Consider the following 22843-nt stretch of genomic DNA (forward strand, 5'->3'; position numbering starts at 1 on the left):
ATCTCCTGCCTCCATCTCCTTCACTCCTTCAGACACAACTGCCCCTCTCCCCTCATCCCCTGCCTTCATCTCCTTCACTCCTTCAGACTCTTCTCCCCCTCTCCCCTCATCCCCAGCTCCCGTCTCCCTCCCTCCGTCCAACTCTACTCCCCCTATCTCCTTTACTCCTTCAGACTCTACTCCCCCTCTCTCTTCATCTACAGGTTTCCCTCCATCATGCAGTGTGGCCTCACGTCCCGAGGTGATAATGTCACTGATTTGCTTTAGCTCTCCAGAGGTGGAATTAACTTCCTGTCCTCCTCTCTGCTTCTTTCTTTTCCTTCTCTTTGCTTTTCTTTCAGCCGGTTCTTCACAAGTCGCTGGTAGTGTTGTGTTACTGACAGAACTAGTTTCTTGGTCTGTGTTTGCCACATCTGGAAGTGTCAGTTTCAGCAGTTCGTTCTTCTGTTTTAGAGACTGCAGCTCTACAGCCAAACTCTCTCCGCTATCTTGTCTGTCCTGTCCACTGGTGTCTTCTGGTCTGTTGATAGGACCAGAAGCTTTCTCCAGCTCTGCAGTAAAACATGTGTTCTCAGTCCTGGTTAGACTCGGGTCTCTCTGAGATAGCTGTAACTCCTTTGTTGAATGTTGTTCTTCACTACGGATGCGTTTCATCTCAGAACTCTCAGACGGTTCCATCTGCCCTTTGGAACATGTTACAGTTAAACTGTCAGATTTGAATTTCTCTTTGTTTCTCATCTCTTCACTCCTGCCTGGCTGGGCAGAAGTCTTAGAATCCACCATCTTCTCTGTATTATGTTCAGCAGGATGGCCGCCCAGAGTGGTACTGCTATCTGTTACATCATGCCATTCAGTGACACAGTTTTTCTGTGGAGTGGTCAGCTGACCTCCCTCATCACAAAGTGCAGAGGAAGCCTGGGTAGTGTTCAGTGGGTTGATTGTTATGTCTGTAGTCTCTTCTATCCCGGAGGCAGACTCATTCTGAGTGCTATGTGTCATCTGATGTATATCTGTGTAATGGTCAGCCTGCTGAGGGGTTATAGTTACCCTAGTGCTCTTTATCTCCTCCTCCTGTCTCTCTTCCTCTCGTCTCTCTCTCTCTTTCTCCATCCCCTGTTTGAGCGTGGCCAGTTCATCTCTGCAGCGCTGCAGTTCCTTTCCCTGCCTGAGAAGGCCGCCCTCCTTCTCCTGCAGCTCTGCCAGCAGGTCCTGGATGTGTCTGCTCTGGTGGTCGAAGGCCAGGGTCAGCTGCTGGGTCTGCCTGGTCACCTGGCTCTGTAAAGCCTCCAGCTTTGCCTGGGAGTGTATAGCTCGCCCAGCCTCCCTGGCACTCTCCCCCCGCAGACGCTCCACCTCTTGGGCTAGCTCTGAGGCAGAGAAGCCTGCACTCTGGAGTGCCAGTGGGGTTTTCTCCATGTCCGAGGGAGATACACCTCTCAGAGTGTCTTTATTGGTCTCTCCCTGGTCTGAGGAAGATATCCCTTTCTCAGCTTCCACAGTGATTTCACCCAGCTCAGAGGCAGACATACCCCTCTGAGCCTCCACAATGGCCTCTCCCTCACCAATAGGTCTGGAGAGTTCTGGTGCTTTGTTCAGAGTTCCTTCTTCCCGGATCAGATCAGCTGTTGTTGCCTGCGGGACAACAGTGGTGGACTCACACAGGAGATGGTGCTGGTCTGGAGATGGTAGTAGCTTGTTGGAGTTAGAGGGGATGTCACGGTGCAGGGTGAGATATGTCAGAGGGGTGTTTTTATCTCCCATGTTCTTCCTTTCATGACCTCCACGGTTCTTCAGCTCCTCCAACTCTGCCTGGAGCTCTTCCAGCTTCACAGTAAGTTCAATCGTTCCTTCGATCCCTTTGTTTTTCAATCTCTTCCTCTCCTCCTCCTTTTCCCTTTCTCTCTCCTCCTGTTCTATCAAGAGCTCAGTCTTCAACTCAGCCAGTTGCTTCTTTAGCTGGAGATTCAGCAGCATGCTTTCAGACTCCCGGTCGTCTCTCTCCCTCCCTTTCCTTTCCTCCACTCTCTCCCTGTCCTCTGCATCTGTCCTGACCTGTATCTCAAGTTCAGCCAGTGCCTCCTTCAACCTCCCCATCTCGGCCCTCTCCTCCTCCTCATCCGTCTCTCTGGAGGTCTTGGTTTGGGAGGCGTGTTTGCGGCTGAGCTGCTTGAGCCTGGTCCTGGCCTCGGCCTCCGCTCTGCGCTGGGTCTCCAGATCCTCCAGTCTCCTTTGTAACTCATCCTTAACGTCCTGCAGCTCTGAACGCAGCTCTCTGTTCTCCCTCTGTAGGTCTCCCTCAGCCCTGGTGGTCTGGGCTCGGGCTTTGGAGTGGCTGGACAGGGTCTCGCTCTCGTAGTCTGTGTCGGAGCCAGCGGAGCTGGTGAGGTGGGGACTTTGGTCTGTTGGAGAAAGAGAGCTCGGTGTGTCAAGTGTGTTTTTGTCCTTGGTAGATGCTCCCTTTCCAGGGATGCAGCCATCTACTACGGACTCTGCCTCGTCTTTTCTCTCATTCTCTCGTTTCCTCTCCTCCCCCCTCCCTCCTGCCCTCTGTCGTTTTTCAGAGTCTGTGGATCCAAACTCAGTGATGTGTTCTGAGTCAATGCCCTCTCCAGGTTCTCTCTCTGTGGGGTACTTTGCTCTCCGTTCCTCATTCCCTCTCTCCTCTGACTCCCTCGCTCGCTCCTCTCTGGCAGGTCTGTTGGTCTGAGCCGAGGGTGTGTGTGGGGCGTGGCGGCCATGTCGTGGTGGTGAGACTGGGGAAAAGCTCTGTCCTGCAGGGCTAAACGGAACTGGAGTCATTGGAGCAACAGAGGGCTGGACTGTCTTCTGGTCTGGAAAGGGGAATAGGGAAAGAAACAAGGGAGATTTTTTTTTACTAAATGACTTATTATCATTCAAACTGGCATGTTAATTCAGCAAAATGTTACCAGAGAGACAAAAATTTGGATAATCAACCAAATATCATGAGTCGGGGTGTAATACCGCTGAAGGTAAGCAGGTGGCAGCAGTAACAAACGGCTAGCTTGTACAGCTCAAAGGAAGTTAGTGAGGGGGAAAAAGTATTTTGAAAGTCATGAACAGTCTGGTGTAGGATTTCACTCTTCTGTTAACTCAAACACGTCCAGTTCAAATTTCTTAACCTTAAGACAACAGCATTGTCTAGCGTCTCTTTTCATAAAGGGTAAACACCCCATTATCAACAACAGCCCTCTCTCCTCCTCATCACCTTCTAGTTCTTTGACACGTCGGCGGGCCTCAGCCAGATCCTCAGTCAGATTCTTCACCTCCTCCTCCAGTCCCCTCTCTCTCCTCCTGTTCTGCTCCAGAGTAACATTCAACCCCTCCCTCTCAAGCACTGTCTCCTATCGGAGAGCAACACATTCACATGCATACAGTCAATAACTATGTAATAACTATGCAATATCAACTATATAAACAACTTTTAATAACCAACATATTATTTCTGTAAAATAACCCAATTCTATAGCAATAACATATAGACTTAAACAGATAGTGCTAAATTATTCAGTTTCTTCATAACGCGGCCACTGCTTAGTTCATGCATAATAGATTGACATATCTAGACAAAGGACACAAGAGTCTGTTCATAATTATATGTGTGTATACCGTTAGTTTGGTTTGTGTTTGGGCCTCTTTCTTCTGGCTCTCCTTCAGTTCCCCCTCAGTCCATTTGACTTTCTCTTTCAGAATGTCTACATCCCTCTCCAACGCCTGCTTCTGAAGGGTCACCTGGGAGAGACATGAGGGACAGGAATATTACTCCATCATGGAGGAAGGAAGTACTAAGGAAAAGGTGGGGACTGGGGAGGGCTATGAGAAGGTCACATATAAAAAGGTAGTAGAAATAGGAACTCTTGAGGAAAGGGCAGGAGGCCAGCGGAGAGGAAACAATGGAAGGACGGGTTGGAGAGGATCTGGGAAAAGAGAGGGTCGCGTGGTGTCCGCCTAAACGGCGGGTCGCGTGGTGTCGGTGTCCGCCTAAACGGCGGGTCGCGTGGTGTCCGCCTAAACGGCGGGTCGCGTGGTGTCCGCCTAAACGGCGGGTCGCGTGGTGTCCGCCTAAACGGCGGGTCGCGTGGTGTCCGCCTAAACGGCGGGTCGCGTGGTGTCCGCCTAAACGGCGGGTCGCGTGGTGTCCGCCTAAACGGCGGGTCGCGTGGTGTCCGCCTAAACGGCGGGTCGCGTGGTGTCCGCCTAAACGGCGGGTCGCGTGGTGTCCGCCTAAACGGCGGGTCGCGTGGTGTCCGCCTAAACGACGGCCGCACAAAGTGCAGTAAGCTACACACCAGGCAGAGAGATGGGGAAACGATCAAATCCATCAGATACATAGCAAACTACATGTAAACATGATCACATGTTTCTTGCTTACATGATGTAACACTCAAAACATTGGATACACTTCCATGCCATGGATAAAACAACTAATGAATACCTCTACAAATTGATCAACCAATTTGAGGTTTAGCAATTTGTGCAATGTCATTGTTGTGGAATTCACTGGTCTGGAATACACATGCTTATATTCCCCATGCTCAGACAAAGCCCTACAACCATTGGGCCGTTTAACTCGCATAATCACTTGAAACGCAACACGTGAGCAGATTAAAAAGCTTATCAGTAATTCAATATTATGTCAATCTGATTTGAGGCAGCTAGCTAAACCATATGAACTGTAGCTCTATTGTGTTCAGTGTGGATTGGAGAGTGAGGAAGAGAATGGTTGTGTCCCCAAATGGCAGCCTATTCCCCATCTATGTGCCCTGGTTAAAAGAAGTGCACTATTAAGGGGAATAGGGTGCCATTTGGGATGTAACCAATGAATGCCGTATCAGATTGAACTAGATTAGATATATTACTGGGGTCAGGCCTGCCTTTACTAGACTGTGGTGACCGACAGAAGGAACTGAAAGTGATTTATTATTCATCATTCATGAACTAGAGCTTGAAAAGCTGAACATGTGTAGAGGTGGGGATGGGAAATATTAAGTAGCACCTGTGAGCCTGAAATAACCAGCATCTCTTTTACTGTAAAGTGCAACCATTTTGAAATGCACACCAATAACATCACACCATTCATGCACCTCCACATGCTCTTCCAGCCTCTGGGGGAAGTATCCCTCATGCCTCCACCCACTCCCACCAACCCTCCTTGGATGAGAATAATGACTACGTCAAGGCGAGTTATGTTTCCCAGAAGACAACAGAACATCAAGTCAAAGGTTCTGAACAGTCAGTCAGTCACACCAGTATTACCTTCCCCGCTCAACACTCCACTGGGACAAACCAAGAGGGGAGGAAAATACAGAGAGAGAGAGAGAGAGAGGAAGCAAAAAAGAAAACAAGCAAGGTCAAGAAAGAAAAGAGAAACATTAGTTCATTGACCTTGAGAGCAGCACATAGCTGAACTCCATTGTGAGAGAGAGAAAGAGAGAGAGAGCGAGAACAAGAGGCAAGAAAGTAGACATTTTGAAACCCAGAGATATGAAAACAGTGAAGTAAAGAAAGTGTGTCTCTACCTTCTCAGACTGGGCCTGTAGTGTGTTGTGTAGTGTTCTGGCCTGCTGGACCTCCTGGTTCAGTTTGTTAACATCCAGCTGGTGCCGTTTCTCCACAGACTGACACTCTTTCTGCAGCTCCAACAAGTCCTGCAATACACCCAACATCATGGGCATCATCAGTAGAGTAGACAGGATACCGAACTCTGTCCCAAATGGCACACTATTATCTACTATGTAGTGCACTACCCTATGGGCTCGGGTCAAAAGTAGTGCACTACATAGGGAATAGAGAGCCATTTGGGACACATGCCTGGATACTATTTTAATAACCGGATGCTTTGACACGTTGAACTCACAATACACGCATGAAACAGACACTAGACTTTTTTCCACATCACCTTCCACACCGTCACACCTGGGTGTGTAGTGCAGGGGCGTATGAGACCCTCAGACGCACACACAGCCTCTCTCCCCTCTCCTCACCCTCTGGTGTTGCTTGTCCAGGTCTCTGGTGCGTTGCTGGTGCTGCAGGCGGCTGCTCTCAGTGTTCTGTCTCTGACACTTCAGTTCCTCCTGCAGCTGCTTCCCACGCTGCTCCAACGACTGGGCCTGGAGAGGAGACACAGTATAACAATGTGACAGGTATGACTGTGTCCCTCTGCCTTGCCAGTCACACTCTTAAGTGCAGTCTGTGTTTGGCAGTCACTCACGTCTTTGTGTTTCATACAGGGTTAGTGTGTTGCATCCGTACCCGATCGCTCTCCTGTGAGATGCGCGTGTGAGCGAGGCTCAGTTCATCCTTGGCCCTCTGTAGACTTTGTTCTCTGGTGGTCAGGTCTTTCCTGGCGTTGGCTAGAGCATCCTGGGTTTGTCTGAACCGCTCACACTCAGCCTTCAGCTCCTCTTGTAGGCCACGCATACGCCCCTGCAGCTCTGCTACACACCCCGACACTGGGAGAGGTGGAGTGAGAGAGTGTTCCCCGTTTGCTTTGGCATTTAGGCAATGTGACTGTGCCTTTCTTACACATTTCATGTCAACAAAGGGTTGTGAATTAATATAAGTTGAGAGGGTGTTCGGGATTCAGTCAATACGTAGTGTTTTGCTGTAACATGTTTAGAATGTAAACAGTGAAGTGACTGATTTATCAGATAGCTGTCAGATTGATTGTCAGAACGATTAACACACGGATTAACACTGTAGCTGTGGCGACTATTGATTATTGTGAAAGTAGGACAATCCATCCAGAATGACTCATGGGAGTCAGTCAACTGTCAAGGCACTATCAGCTCGGTTTCCCCAATGCCCTTTACTCTAGTTTTGAGTTCCACAATTTCAACAGATTCTAAGTCACGTGAAATCCATTTTGAGCTCATTTCAAAGTACATTTGAGCAGTCTTGTCTCCTCTGTTGAGGAACGCAGTGTCTGTACTGAAAGGCCAGTAATTCAATGTGTCTGGAGCCATACAGGATGACACAAAGCCCATTACTGCAGTCAGCATCTACCGACCAGCAGGGAAGACAATGGGGGAGGAGGAGGGGGGGGGGGTATTCAGACTGAACGCACTCCCTGATGTCTCTGATTACACACTGTCTGACTCACACCTAAAGTAAACATTGCCTCTCTCTCTGCCCCTCCTGCTGTCAAAGGAAGCTAGCAGTTTTTACTGATTTAATTTTAACGGCATCCTTCCTGCTCCAACCAGCACTCGAAAAACAAATCCACAATCCATATATTGTTGGCCGACTAATGGAAAACAAAAACAGCCCATATATTATTGGCCGTCTAATGGAAACAAATACAACCCATATATTATTGGCCGTCTAATGGAAACAAAAACAGCCCATATATTATTGGTCGTCTAATGGAAACAAAAACAGCCCATATATTATTGGTCGTCTAATGGAAACAAAAACAGCCCATATATTATTGGCCGTCTAATGGAAACAAATACAACCCATATATTATTGGCCGTCTAATGGAAACAAATACAACCCATATATTATTGGCCGTCTAATGGAAACAAATACAACCCATATATTATTGGCCGACTAATGGAAAACAAAAACAGCCCATATATTATTGGCCGTCTAATGGAAACAAATACAACCTATATATTATTGGACAACTAATGGAAAACAAATTCAACCCATGTACAGTTGAAGTCGGAAGTTTACATACACATAGGTTCGAGTCATTAAAACTCGTTTTTCAACCATAGCACAAATTTCTTCTTAACAAACTAGTCTTGACAAGTCGGTTAGGACATCTACTTTGTGCATGACACAAGTCATTTTTCTAACAATTATTTACAGACAGATTTCACGTATAATTCAATGCATCACAATTCCAGTGGGTCAATAGTTTACATACACTAAGTTGACTGTGCCTTTAAACAGCTTGGAGAATTCCAGAAAATGATGTCATGGCTTTAGAAGCTTCTTATAGGCTAATTGACATCATTTGAGTCAATTGGAGGTGTATCTGTGGATGTATTTCAAGGCGTACCTTCAAACTCGGTGCCTCTTTGCTTGACATCTTGGGAAAATCAAAAGAAATCAGCCAAGACCTCAAATAGAACAATAGAATGCAAGTATAAACAGCATGGGACAACGCAGACGTCATACCGCTCAGGAAGGAGACGCGTTCCGTCTCCTAGAGATTAACGTACTTTGGTGCGAAAAGTGCAAAGGAGGAAAGGACACATAAAGGACCTTGTGAAGGACCTTGTGAAGGTGCTGGAGGAAACAGGCATCTATATCCACAGTAAAACAAGTCCTATATCGACATAACCTGAAATGTCACTCAGCAAGGAAGAAGCCACTGCTCCAAAACCGCCATAAAAAAAGCCAGACTACGGTTTGCAACTGCAAGATCGTACTTTTTGGAGAAATGTCCTTGGGTCTAATGAAACAAAAATAGAACTGTTTGGCCATAATGAACATTGTTATGTTATGTTTGGAGGAATAAGGGGGACGCTTGCAAGCCGAAGAACACCATCCCAACCAGAGAAGCACAGGGGTGGCAGCATCATGTTGTGGGGGTGCTTTGCTGCAGGAGGGACTGGTGCACTTCACAAAATAGATGGCATCATGAGGATGCAAAAGTATGTGGATTGATTGAAGCAATTGATCTCAAGAAATCAGTCAGGAAGTTAAAGCTTGGTCGCAAATGGGTCTTCCAAATGGACAAGGACCCCAAGCATACTTCCAAAGTTGTGGCAAGATGGCTTAAGGACAACAAAGTCAAGGTATTGGAGTGGCCATCACAAAGCCCTGACCTCAATCCTATAGAAAATTTGTGAGCAGAACTGAAAATGCGTGTGCGAGCAAGGAGGCCTACAAACCTGACTCAGTTACACCAGCTTTGTCAGGAGGAATGGGCCAAAATTCACCCAACTTATTGTGGGAAGCTTGTGGAAGGCTACCCGAAACATTTGACCCAAGTTAAACAATTTAAAGGCAATGCTACCAAATACTAATTGAGTGTATGTAAACTTCTGACCCACTGGGAATGTGATGAAAGTAATAAAATCTGAAATAAATCACTCTCTACTATTATTCCGACATTTCACATTCTTAAAATCAAGTGGGGATCCTAACTGACCTAAGACAGTGAATTTTTACTAGGATTAAATGTCAGGAATTGTGAAAAACTGAGTTTAAATGTATTTGGTGTATGTAAACTTCTGACTTCAACTGTATTATTGGTCTACTACTGGAAAACAAATCCTCTGATTTTTGGAAATACTAGAGATGAGACCAGACACATCAGAATTGATCAAATATGGTCTCTAGTACTGAGCAATAAGTCCTTTTCGAATTCGGTACCGTTTCGGTTGAGTTTTGTATATATTCACTACCGTTCAAAAGTTTGGGGTCACTTAGAAATGCGCTTGTTGTAAATTACTATTGTATCTGGAAACGTTAGATTTTTTAATGGAATATCTACATAGGTGTACAGAGGCCCATTATCAGCAACCATCACTCCTGTGTTCCAATGGCACATTACGTTAGCTAATCCAAGTTTATCATAGTTAAATAGTACCCGCAAAACACCAGTCTCAACGTATGCTGGCCTTCTAGGCAGAGTGCCTCTGTCCAATGTCTGTTCTTTTTCCCATCTTAATCTTTTATTGGCCAGTCTGAGATATGCCTAGAAGGCCAGTATCCCGGAGTCGCCTCTTCAATGTTGACGTTGAGATGTGTTTTGCGGGTACTATTTAATGAAGCTGCCAGTTGAGGAATTGTGAGGCGTCTGTCTAGTTTGAGAAACAATCTAATGTACTTGTCCTCTTGCTCAGTTGTGCACCGGGGCCTCCCTCTCCTCTTTCTATTCTGATTAGAGACAGTCTGTGCTGTTCTGTGAAGGTAATAGTACACAGCGTTGTACGAGATCTTCAGTTTCTTGGCAATTTCTCACATGGAATTGCCTTCATTTGGTCAGAACAAGAATAGACTGACGAGTTTCAGAAGACAATTCTTTGTTTCTGACAATTTTGAGCCTGTAAACGAACCCACAAATGCTGATAATCAACTTGTCTAAAGACCAGTTTTATTGATTCTTTAATAAGAACAACAGTTTTCAGCTGTGCTAACATAATTGCAAAAGGGTTTTCGATGATCAATTAGCCTTTTAAAATGATCAACTTGGATTAGCTAGCACAACGTGCCATTGGAACACAGGAGTGATGGTTGATGATAATGGGCCTCTGTACGCCTATGTCATTTCCAGCTACAATAGTCATTTACAACATTAACAATGTCGACACTGATGCTATTTTAAATGGACAATTTGTTTTCTTTTCTTTCAAAAACAAGGGCATTTCTAAGTGACCCCAAACTTTTGAACGGTTATGCATATACATTTCTTTATCACCATTTCAGAAGTTCTTCAAGGTAAATGAGGCATACTTTTATGACTGCTGAATAACAACTAGCAATCACTTAGATCATGTATTTTCAGCTAGATACTTCAAAGAAACTGCTATACCCGTCGATCACACATTTTTCCATCTCTTCTCGCAGCAGCTGTAAACGAAATACAGACCGGACAATTTGGCGCGACATGGATTATGGTCATTGTAGTTAATTACCACGTTTCCTGCACTAAACTATGTAAAACAGTGGTATTTTTACTTTTTCAGCAGGGACACCATTTTTTCCCAATAATTTCTTCTTACCCCACCACACCCTAAATCTAACGGCAACAGTCAAATCTGAATTTCGATTTTTACAACAAATAAACTTAAATCTATTGCAATTTTATCTTATCAAAATGAAGAGAAACCAATAAATACATTTGCACAATAAAACTGCATCTTTAGCCTTCTCAAAAACATGTGTATATTGTCCCATACAATAATCTGTACTCTTACATTTTCTTCCCCCATTATTATTGTAGAGTTTGACAACTCCACTGATGTAGAATAATGGCCTCGCTACTACAGTGCACTCGGAAAGTACTCAGACCCCTAGAGTTTTTCCACATTTTGTTACATTACAGCCTTACTCTAAAATGGATTAAATAAAACATTTCCTCAATAGACAAACAGGTTTTTAGATTTTTTTTCAAAAAAAAAAACAGAAATACCTTATTTACATAAGTACTCAAACCATTTACTATAATACTAGATATTGAGCTCTGGTGCATCCTGTTTCCATTGATCATCCTTGAGATGTTTCTACAACTTGATTGGAGTCCACCTGCGGTAAATTCAATTGATTGGACATGATTTGGAAAAGAACACACCTGTCTATATAAGGCCCCACTGACACACAGCCAGGGCAATGCAGGAGTGGCTTTGGGACAAGTCTCTGAATGTCCTTGAGTGGCTCAGCCAGAGCCCGGACTTGAACCAGATCAAACATCTCTGGAGAGACCTGAAAATAGCTGTGCAGCGACACTCCCCATCCAACCTGAGAGCTTGAGAGGATCTGCAGAGAAGAATGTGAGTAATTCCCCAAATACCCTAGAAGTATCAAGGCTTTAATTGCTACCAAAGTTGCTTCAACAAAGTACTGAGTAAAGGGTCTGAATACTTGCTTTGTCATTATGGGGTATTGTGTGTAGATTGATGAGGAAAAAATACATTTTAGAATAAGGCTGTAATGTAACAAAACGTCAAGTGGTTTGAATACTTTCCGAATGTACTTTATGTCGTACAGTTTGGACTTGATCTTATTTCTAGAGAAACTGCACATTGAGCTAACAGAAAAAGACAAATGAAATGGAATTCAAATAATTGAACCCACATCGGTCATTTAGTTACATAAAAAAAACAAAGTTATCAAAACATTAGTGACTCGCTCAGCACTACTGGCCTATGATCAGCCTGTACTGTTGTGACACTATGATAAACCAAGGTGTTTGGAGTGGAGTTCGACATCAGAGCACATCAATTATCTGTCAACAAGTGATAACACAGAGTGGTGTGGTGACAAAGTGACACATACTGTCTGTCTCTCTCCTGAATTCCTCCACCATCCCACAATCCCCAGCTTCCTGGCCTCGTCTGACATCGCTGGAGGAGGAGAGAGGAGGAGCGGGTCGTCCCCTGGTGGAAGGCTTTGGGTCTTCTCGTTCCCATGGAAACACAGCTGAGGGAGTGGAGTCTGATTGGTGTGACAGGCGCCGGTGGGGCGTGCCCTTGGCTTGTTGTTGTGGGAACATAGGCGTGGGTGAGAATCCAGGTTCAGAGAATTTGAGCTGTTGCTGAAAGTGGGAGGGAAAAAAATAGGGAGGGATGAAAACAAGTGCAGCTAGAGCACTGGGTTATTGCACATATGACAGAGAATACAGGGTGTACATGTGGCTGAGAAGGCCTCAGTTTTAGGTATTGAACTCACTCTGACGTGTGGTGCTTTATTGTCCCCCTCGCCTCTGTGTCCCTGCCTTTCCTCCTGTCTCCCACCTACAGGGATACAACACCCATAGTTCAGTTACTCAGCCACACTCAAGACTCAGCTAAGCAAGAGCTATCCTGTCTTCCACAGCCTGAGACCAGGATCAAAGGGAGAGAAGAGTAGGAGTAGCATGGGAGAAAATAGAAGGAAGATACCAAAAGAGAGCGGGAGGACATCGAGTGAGTAGAGTGCTGTACCATTGTGGTCCCATGGTGATGTCATACTCCAGCACGGGGTGGAAAACAACATCGAATCTCCAGAGCTGTTAGTGTTCTGTAACTTCTCTAGCTCTGCCTCCAACCTGCGAGAGAGAACATGGGAAACAAAGGACAGAAATGTTTTAAAGACAACCTTTGAACTGCACACACACCCTCCTTCCGTGCATAAAAATAATAAACATGTATGCCACTCAGCAGTTCTTAATCTCAAACATTCCAAGACATGTTCCACTTTCCTACACACATTAACTCAATACACACACACGTAGCTACTGCTACTAACCTTTTGACCTCCTTTTCGAGGGTGTGTGTGAGGGTTCGTGCTGAGCCCAGCTGTCCCTCCAGTGAACACACCTGGGCCTGTTTCACTTGGAGATCCTGAGAGAGACGCTCCCGTGCACACACACCTGCCTGCACCTCCTCACGAGCCCCCTGTAACTCCCTCTGTACACACTGCAGCTCCCCGCGCACCTCCTCATACTGGAAGAGAGAGCAGGGCAGACAGAGGATAGATAACTCAATAATACCAGGAAATAACCATTTAAAGAATACCTAGAAAAACTCTATTTACTTCCTGACATACAAGTAGTACGCAGACACTAGTCTGGGTGCCAGTCTGTTTCTACTTTCACCATCTTGGCATGATAACAACATAGCAATTGGATAAAAGTAACAACAGCTACTAAAGTAACAAAAGCTACTAACGACAAACATGACTAAAGCAAAAGGGTTTTCACAGCATAAGGAAAGAATGAGAGGAGAAGCATGTTAAATTAGTATTAAAGCAGCAGAGCAAAGTGCTGCATTGCTATAGTTCTTACAGCTCAATCTCTTTATCCATCTCTACTGTAATCATAACCTAACTCAGGTGACAACTTTCTCTGCCTAACATTGACTTGTTCATACAGTACCTTGACAGTCTGTTTGTTGAGGGAGGTCTGTGTGCTGTCCAGCTGCAGCTGTTTCTGCTGTCTCTCTCTGTTCAGCCTCTCTTGCTGGACCTGCAGCTCCTTGACCTTCTGCAGGGCCCGGCCAGACAGGCCCACTGTCCAGTCCTCCTCTGCCCAGCTCATCTCCTCCCGATCAGGGTAGATGTCTCAGACACCAGAGTTAGTACACTGGAGAACCAGTCTGGTAAGACCAATACGCCCCAGGAAGTTAAGGCTGGAATAGAAACAGTGACTTCAATAAAGTAGAAGAACAATAAGATGAACAAATAAGAATAAAAAGAAAGTGTGTGTCTGTCTGAACATGCTTCAGTCTATCATGGAGCTTGCCTTAGTTTGAACCGTGTAACCAAGGCTAGATCTCCTTTTTACAGTAGAGCTGTGGGGACTGGGGAGTGTGACTCAGTGTTTTCCTCGGAGACAGAACTTGCCAGTTTCCACCAGTGCAGACCGCCTCCTTCAGGGATCGGCCACTTTTCATGAAGGATGATTCAAAAAACATCTTATTTGAATGTTTAGTCTTATATTTGTTTGTCTAAACAACACATTTCCTATAACACTGTGCGCATGTTTTCACTTTTGCAATAGCCTACAGGTTTGCCAGCTCCTCTGGTTTATAGCCATGACAATAACACAAACACAGAGGCAATGAGATACACAGAGACGGTTTGAGCCGAGGAATGAAGAAATTCCTGATTGAAGATCATGATCTAACCAAACCCATCATGGCTCAATCATGTGCCTCCATGCAAAGGTGTGTAGCTATGCACCCTGCTGCCCAAAACTACTAGACTATATAGAGAATAGGATGCCATTTTGGACACACAGAGAGCGAGAGAAGGAGGCAGGTCCTTGAAGAGAGAAGAGAATTTCCTGGTTGTCATTGCTCAATGTTATGTCATTGTTTACGTACAGTTTCTGTCTGTAAAGAACGAGTCAATGAAACGCCAAATAAATAAAAGGACGCTGGTTTGAACTGAACTGACAGCAAATAACGGTAGAATCCTACACAATGACGACATGAGTCACCTGCACTGACAATGATAGCGTTGAGACTGGCAATGTATGGCTGGCACTGCAATACTATTGTTTCAGTCTCTCTATCTAGTGTGACAACAAAGTTGGCCTGGTCGCATGCTGCTTTTAAACCGTACCACATGCTAGGTAGAGGCCATAGTGCAATTCACAGCTCAACGTTCTGAAAATCTTAATAGTATTTAGCTACAGCTAATCATAGCAGCAGAGTTACTGAAACTAAAAGAACCATGATGTGGCCATTCCTAGGAAGTACTGTTTGACAATAAATAATGATGTGCTTAGGAGACAGCTGTGGCAACGTTGTTCAAACCAGCAAGACCGACAACATATTTAGAATCGGTCTCTTGCCAGGATTGTCACTCGTCTTCAACAACTCGGATGAAATCATGAAAGTGGAGGAAGACAATATTGTTGTCTGTTTGATTCACTGAAAGAACACACCATGCAACACGCAATGGCATTGTTTTGAATATTCAAATAAGCTAGCTAGTTGTGAATCAACTTGTCTTTACTGTAGCTAGAAATGTAATCACAGCAGAGTGGAGTAAATACGGCTAGCCACCTAGCCAGTATTGACAATTCTACACATGCATTATTATGTAAGCAATGTAACTAACTAGTTGAATTAGCCAAACCAGACTAGCCGTTAGCCAGCTAGCTCGCTATGATGACTTACCATTTATGTCGCAATCCTGTTTATATTGATGTGAAATCCAAATGCTCCAACGCGACAACTTCAGATACACTTCGATTTGTCCCTTCACATGTGGTGGATTACAAGTTTAATGTAAATATTTCAGCAGCCGCGTGTCTAATGATGGTTTCAAAATGTGTTAGCATTTCATTTCAACAACTGCATGCTAAAACCCGCGAGTCTCGTGCCGCCTGACGAGCCAACAATAAAACGATTTGTCGTGAGAGGGAGGGGTTCGGTGAGATATGGTCAGAAGAGAGGGGGTCGGTTAGGTATGGCCAGAAGAGAGGGGGTCGGTTAGGTATGGCCAGAAGAGAGGGGGTCGGTGAGATATGGTCAGAAGAGAGGGGGTCGGTGAGATATGGCCAGAAGAGAGGGGGTCGGTGAGATATGGTCAGAAGAGAGGGGTTCGGTGAGATATGGCCAGAAGAGAGGGGTTCGGTGAGATATGGTCAGAAGAGAGGGGTTCGGTGAGGTATGGTCAGAAGAGAGGGGTCGGTGAGGTATGGCCAGAAGAGAGGGGGTCGGTAAGATATGGCCAGAAGAGAGGGGGTCGGTGAGGTATGGCCAGAAGAGAGGGGTTCGGTGAGGTATGGCCAGAAGTGAGGGGTTCGGTGAGGTATGGCCAGAAGAGAGGGGTTCGGTGAGGTATGGCCAGAAGAGAGGGGGTCGGTGAGGTATGGCCAGAAGAGAGGGGGTCGGTGAGGTATGGCCAGAAGTGAGGGGTTCGGTGAGGTATGGCCAGAAGAGAGGGGTCGGTGAGGTATGGCCAGAAGAGAGGGGGTCGGTGAGGTATGGCCAGAAGAGAGGGGGTCGGTGAGGTATGGCCAGAAGAGAGGGGGTCGGTGAGGTATGGTCAGAAGAGAGGGGTTTGGTGAGGTATGGCCAGAAGAGAGGGGGGACATAGGAAGACCTCTTTGATGACACCTAGCGATGAAAGACGATTCTCTATGATTAAACTATTTTTAAAATGTATTTATTTAACCTTTACTTAACTAGGCTAGTCAGTTAAGAACAAATTCTTATTTACAATGACGGCCTACCAAAAGGCAAAAGGCCTCCTGCGGGACGGGGTTTAAAAATTTAAAATATAGGACAAAACATGCATCAGGACAAGAGAGACACCACAACACTACATAAAGTGAGACCTAAGACAACATAGCATGGCAACAACACAGCATGGTATCAACCCAACATGGTACAAACATTATTGGGCACAGACAACAGCACAAAGGCAAGGTAGAGACAACAATTCAATTCAAAGGGCTTTATTGGCATGGGAAACACATGTTTACATTGCCAAAGCAAGCGAAATAGATCATAAACAAAGGTGAAATAATCAGAAATGAACATTACACTCACAAAACTTTCAAAGAAATAGAAACATTTCAAATGTCAAATTACAGCTATGTACAGTGTTGTAATGATATGCAAAGAGTTAAGTACAAAACTGAAAATAAGTTAACATAAATATAGGTTGTATTTACAATGGTGTTTATTCTTCACTGGTTGCCCTTTGCAACAGGTCACAAATCTTGCTGCTGTGATGGCACACTGTGGTATTTCACCGACTAGAAATTTGATTTGTTTTCAAATTCTTTGTGGGTCTGTGTAATCTGAGGGAATTAAAGTGTCTCTAATATGGTATTACATTGGTCTTCTTTTGAGAGCCAGTTCTGCCTACGGCGGCCTCTCTCAATAGCAAGGCTCACTGAGTCTGTACATTTTTATTTTTTTATTTTACCTTTATTTAGCTAGGCAAGTCAGTTAAGAACAAATTCTTATTTTCAATGACGGCCTAGGAACAGTTAGTCAGAGCTTTCCTTAATTTTGGGTCAGTCACAGTGGTCAGGTATTCTGCCACTGTGTATTCTTTGTTTTGGGCCAAATAGCATTCCAGTTTGCTCTGTTGGTTAATTTTTTCCAATGTGTCAAGTAATTATATTTTTGTTTTCTCATGATTTGTTTGGGTCTTTTTGTGTTGCTGTCCTGGAGCTCTCTGGGGCCTTGTGTTTGTGAGCAGAGCCCCAGGACCAGCTGGTTTAGGGGACTCTTCTGTAGGTTAATCTCTCTGTAGGTGATGGCTTTGTTGTTGAAAGTTTGGGAATCGTTTCCTTTTAGGTGGTTGTAGAATTTAATGCCTCTTTTCTGGAAACTTCGCACAAAGTAGCCATAACTGTCAGTAAGAGTGTCCATGATTGAGTCTTTGAACGAAGAGATGGAGATAAAGTTATTCCATTATCAATCATTGCAGAAATTACAATCATTTAAAAAAATAGGAAGATCATTTTTTTCTCTGGATACAAACTTTGTCCATGTTATGTCCATATTATCACATTAGGCCAACTGACTAGTTTGTGAAACAGATACAAGTTGATAAATTGCCGACATTGCCAACTTCAAGGACAACCCATTGTTTTTTACATTGTATATGAAAACACAAGCATCTGAAAGATGATTATAATGCCCCGGAGTATTATGTTATAACGCTTATGTTCAGATTACATAACATGAGTGTGTCATCCATTATAAGCCATCTGAGTGACTACTCCCATCCACCCACCCATCCAACTGTCTCTCTCATTAGTAGGCTACAGCAATCTCACCCACCAGCTGTCTCTTTCTCTCTCCCTCTTTTTCTCTCCTCTCTACAAATTTCTCTCGCTCTCTTTTTCACTCTTTTTTTCTCTCTCTCTCTCTTGCTCTCTTTCTGTCTATATGGGGTAGCCTGAAGACGTGGTTACTCCTCTAACCCTGCTGGGTTTCCACTTCACTCAGCATTGAGGCGGCTTTACCTCATGTATAGACCTAATCTCAGATTACGCTCAAATCCAGACGACGATACCTGGAACAGCGTCGGCGTTATTAGTATGAGTTATTAGGACGATGATTATGATCTAAATATAGTTGTTGATGTTACTATTTATGTCACTAATGAGACAGTTGTCTTATACAGTGCATTCTGGAAGTGTTCAGATCCCTTCCCTTTTTCAACATTTTGTTAAGATACAGCTTTATTCTAAATATTTTACATTTTTTCTCCCTCAACAATCTACACACAAATACTCCATAATGAGACAGGATGGTGTCGAGGCACAGATCTAAACATTTATGTGGCAGTGAAGGTCCCCAAGAACACAGTGGCCTCCCATCATTGATAAATGGAAGAAGTTTGGAACCACCAAGACTTTTCCTAGAGCTAGCCACCCTGCCAAACTGAGCAGTCTGGGGAGAAGGACCTTGGTCAGGGAGGTGACCAAGAACCCGATAGTCACTCTGACAGAGTTCTAGAGTTCCTCTGTGGAGATGGGAGAAACTTCAAGAAGGACAATCATCTCTGTAGCACTCTACCAATCAGGCCTTTATGGTAGAGTGGCCAGACGGAAGCCACTCCTCAGTAAAAGGCACATGACAGCTCTCTTAGAGTTTGCCAAAAGGCCCCTACAGGACTCTCAGACCATGAGGAACAAGATTATCTGGTCTGATGAAAACAAGATTGAACTCTTTGGTCTGAATGCCAAGCATCACATCTGAAGGAAACCTTGCACCATCCCTACTGTGAAACATGGTGGTGGCAGCATCATGCTGTAGGATGTTTTTCAGCAGCAGGGACTGGGAGACTAGTCAGGATCGAGGGAAAGATGAACGGAACAAAGTACAGAGAGATCCCTGATGAAAACCTGCTCCAGAGTGCTCAGGACCTCAGACTGGGGCGAAGGGTTACCTTCCAAAAGGACAATGACCATAAGCACACAGCCAAGACAATGCAGGAGTGGCTTCGGGACAAGTCTCTGAATGTCCTTGAGTGGCCCAGCCAGAGACCAGACTTGAACCTGATTGAACATCTCTGGAAAGACCTGAAAATAGCTGTGCAGCAATGCTCCCCATCCAACCTGACAGAGCTTAAGAGGATATGCAGAGAAGAATGGGAGAATCTCCTCAAATACAGGTGTCAAGCTTGTAGCATCATACCCAAGAAGACTTGAGGCTGTAATCGCCAAAGGTACTTCAAAAAAGCATTGTGTTTCATCACATTGGCAGAGGGTGCACCCCCCTATCTACATCGACGGGACCGCAGTGAAGAAAATGGAAAGCTTCAAGTTCCTTGACGTACACATCACTGACAAACTGAATTGGACCACCCACACAGACAGTGTGGTGAAAAGGTGCAACAGAACCTCAGGAGGCTAAAGAAATTTGGCCTGTCACCTAAAACCCTCACAAATGTTTACAGAAGCACAATTGAAGCATTCTGTCGGGCTGTAGCACTGCCTGGTATGGCAACTGCACCACCCGCAACCGCAAGGTTCTCCAGAGGATGGTGCGGTCTGCTCAACGCATTACCTGGGGCAAACTATGCGTCCTCCAGGACACCTACAGCACCCGATGTCACAGGGAGGCCAAAAAGATAATCAAGGACATCAACCACCCGAGCCACTGTCTGTTCACCCCGCTATCATCCAGAAGGCGAGGTCAGTACAGGTGCATCAAAGCTGGGAACAAGAGACTGAAAAACAGCTTCTATCTCAAGGCCATCAGACTGCTACACAGCCATCACTAGCACATTAAAGGCTGTATATGTATATACTGTTTTCTATACTATTCTACAGTATCTCATTCACTTAATGTTTACATATCTTGCATTACTCATCTCATATGTATATACTGTATTCTATACTATTCTACTGTATCTTAGTCCGTTCCACTCTGACCTCGCTCGTCCATATGTATATAGTCTTAATTCATTCCAACCTAGATTTCTGTGTATTGGGTATATGTTGTGTAATTTGTTAGATATAAATTGTAAGATATTACTGAACTGTCGGAGCAAAAACACAAGCATTTCGCTACACCCGCAATAACATCTGCTAAGCATGTGTATGTGACCAATAAAATTTGATTTGGATTTGTCTGAATACTGTCCGAATGCACTGTATGTGCCTTGGTCTTCCAGGAAGAGCAGAAATGCCTTGCCAATGTCACACTCAGCCTAATATAAGTCTAGGGGTTCTATACAAATCAATCTGAAGTTTACAATTTCAACTTCATCAAATGCAAGTATCATTGACAAAGCCAACACCATTCCTTTACCAACCAGCATCCAAGCAGAGCCATTATTCTAGCCCATTATCTGAGCAAAAACATTCTGGAGTACTGTCTAAATGCCACAGATCAGTGATGAAACGGTAGGCCTATGTCCTCCTTCCATGAAAATGCTCATTGTCATCACTGAGGATATTGTTCATATTTTACTGTATATTTTAGGTCCAGTGTCTCTGTTTTGATTCACAGATGACAGATGCTTACTGAACAAAACTGCTGGTAACCCCTGCTGCTACGCTGCTCTAGTTGGCTGACTGGATACGTACAGGCTGACACATCTAGCAACACCTCCAGGTGTGCTTATGAGGTTAGTCCGGTAAAAGACCTGTCAATCACTGTATATTAATACAGGATTACATTCATTGTCAATCACGAAGGAACACATACCTATCTGCCACGGACCTTCGAGGTAGCAAGGTGGTCAGTTAGTGGTGTGTAGGAGTGAAAGTCGACATTTTCTTTTTAACCGTTTATATTTTGCAGCTGCACACCAAAGACAACAGAAACAACAACAAAAAAGGAACTGTGAAATGAAGGCATTGTCTGCATCTTGATAAGAGGATTTCTAACCAACAAGGAGACTACTCAATAATTGACTTTGTAAAAGGTAAGCTATCAAGCTTTTGTTTGACTACAGGTAAATTAACTTTTACATTGTGTCGTGAAAAAGGCAGGTCACCTAAAGCAGAAAGCCAGTATTTACAGTTCTATCAATCAAGTAACATCCTCAGGCGTGTTTATCTACCTAATGAAGAAATTATTTGATTAAGATTTTAAAACAAAGTTGAACAATTAAGATACATTACACAACATTTACTTTAAGTGTGTTTAAATCAATAGCATGAGTTTGCAGCATGAAAACAGTTTCAATAACTTGTATTGGTCCCATGGCTGATTCCTCTCTCCTCTCACAATAATTGCCCATCTGGAATAAATCAAGTTGATTAAATTCTGTCCCTCCCTAGATGTTCCCCTGGTCAGCAGTGTTTTCTCTGGAGCCGAAAGTGCCTGGACAGCGTACGGCAGAAGAACTAGTCACCAACACCCTGATGCTGGAGCTGGGTGCCATGGTGAAGCGCACCGAACGTATCCGCCTGGAAAGGGTGACAAAAGAGGGCCGGCGCCGGCGCAGCTCTTCCTCCGCTGACTACAGCTGGCTGGCCACTGCCCCCACCCACCAACCCTATGAGCTGACCCCCCGAGACCTGATAGAACTGCAGGACCTGTGTGCCAGGGTGCCACCGTCTCAGTGTGGCCCTGTCATTGTTAGGTGGGATTTTGTACCTTATCCGTGTCAGAGGTGTATGTACACAACACATATCCTGAATGTCTCAGGTAGATCATGGAAATGGATTCATGATCATTCTCAACAGGTTCTGATGTCTCCAAAGTGAACTTGGTGCCACCTTTTATCCCTTTGTCAGTATCACGCAAACTCATTTTGACCTTTGCCCTCTACCCCAGGTTCAGGAATCTGGTGACGGAGATTGAGCCGGAGGTTCACGAGGTGGCTCGTCTGTTCCGCACGGTTCTACGTGACTGTGTGGAGGGAGAAGAGGAGAACGAGGAGATGAGGATGAGGTCAGCCGGCTGGGACAAACAACGCAGCAAGAGCCTCTCCTTTGTAACCTTCCGCTCCAAGTTCCGCCCCGCTCCCTTCAGGGGTGGGGGCCTGGGCGGGTCACGAGGCAACCTGCAGGAAGAGTCGAGCTGGTACGAGGAAGACGAGGTGGAGCAGCAGGAGGGAGCAGCAAACGTGGCGAGAGCAGCCAGGAAGGGGAGGAGCATGAGCATGCCTGATATCACCCCCATCGAACAGAGTGCACTTGGCTGAGGGAGGGATGGAGAAAGAGAATAGATGAGATTGATAGGGGAGAAGGTCAAGATGAGATGCAATATGAGGACAGCTCACACCTCAGCAGATTCACTGACTGTTTAGACATAATGCAGTTACATATGCAAGAGTAGAATTGCAAGCTTAGCCAGCAGATATACAATACTATTTTGTTTTTTTTATTGTGAATTACATTTTCTGAATGCGTTAACACTTGAAATGCATGTAAAATGAACTAGAAAATACAGGTCTTATTTTCCAACAGATCCTTGATAATAAATTAGTTTGTGTGGATTATTGTGGGGCCATTACTACTGCATAGCTTAGTTCCAGTCCTTTGGTTGGCATGGTTACTCTATAACAATTCATTATATCAATATTCTATAATCCTTTTACTCAGTAAAGAATTACAGTCCTTTGCACAATTTCCCCATTGTTCTTTTTTAATATGCACTTCTATCCAATACATTAGCACTATTTTCACTTTACACACTGTAGAAGTCAAGGCATTTGGCAAAAAAAGAGGGAAGAAATAGGAGTGTTTTCTTATTAAAAAAGTTCTGGTCGGTCATTAAATAATAGCCTG

At 44.7% G+C, this 22843-nt stretch overlaps 2 protein-coding genes across 2 annotated transcripts; one reads left to right on the forward strand and one right to left on the reverse strand.

The window, feature by feature from the left end:
* Nucleotides 1-20: 20 nt before the first annotated feature.
* LOC123992375 (centromere protein F-like) lies at nucleotides 21-15541 on the reverse strand. Its single transcript, XM_046293518.1, has 14 exons — nucleotides 15303-15541; nucleotides 13919-14061; nucleotides 13553-13805; nucleotides 12925-13121; nucleotides 12621-12724; nucleotides 12367-12431; nucleotides 11974-12232; nucleotides 6271-6470; nucleotides 6003-6128; nucleotides 5538-5666; nucleotides 3628-3750; nucleotides 3227-3362; nucleotides 118-2831; nucleotides 21-26 (listed from the first exon to the last, which is right to left on the reverse strand). The coding sequence occupies exons 3-14, from the start codon at nucleotides 13712-13714 to the stop codon at nucleotides 21-23; spliced, it is 4221 nt and encodes a 1406-aa protein (XP_046149474.1). The 5' UTR covers nucleotides 13715-13805; nucleotides 13919-14061; nucleotides 15303-15541.
* Nucleotides 15542-20783: 5242 nt separating this feature from the next.
* zgc:162144 (RD3 domain-containing protein) lies at nucleotides 20784-22679 on the forward strand. Its single transcript, XM_046295940.1, has 3 exons — nucleotides 20784-21030; nucleotides 21389-21693; nucleotides 21888-22679. Exons 2-3 carry the CDS (start codon nucleotides 21389-21391, stop codon nucleotides 22255-22257), a joined length of 675 nt encoding a protein of 224 aa, XP_046151896.1. The 5' UTR covers nucleotides 20784-21030; the 3' UTR covers nucleotides 22258-22679.
* The last annotated feature ends 164 nt before the right edge of the window (nucleotides 22680-22843 follow it).

Source organism: Oncorhynchus gorbuscha, linkage group LG13, assembly GCF_021184085.1.
Source record: "Oncorhynchus gorbuscha isolate QuinsamMale2020 ecotype Even-year linkage group LG13, OgorEven_v1.0, whole genome shotgun sequence".
NCBI classification, from domain to species: Eukaryota; Metazoa; Chordata; class Actinopteri; order Salmoniformes; family Salmonidae; genus Oncorhynchus; species Oncorhynchus gorbuscha.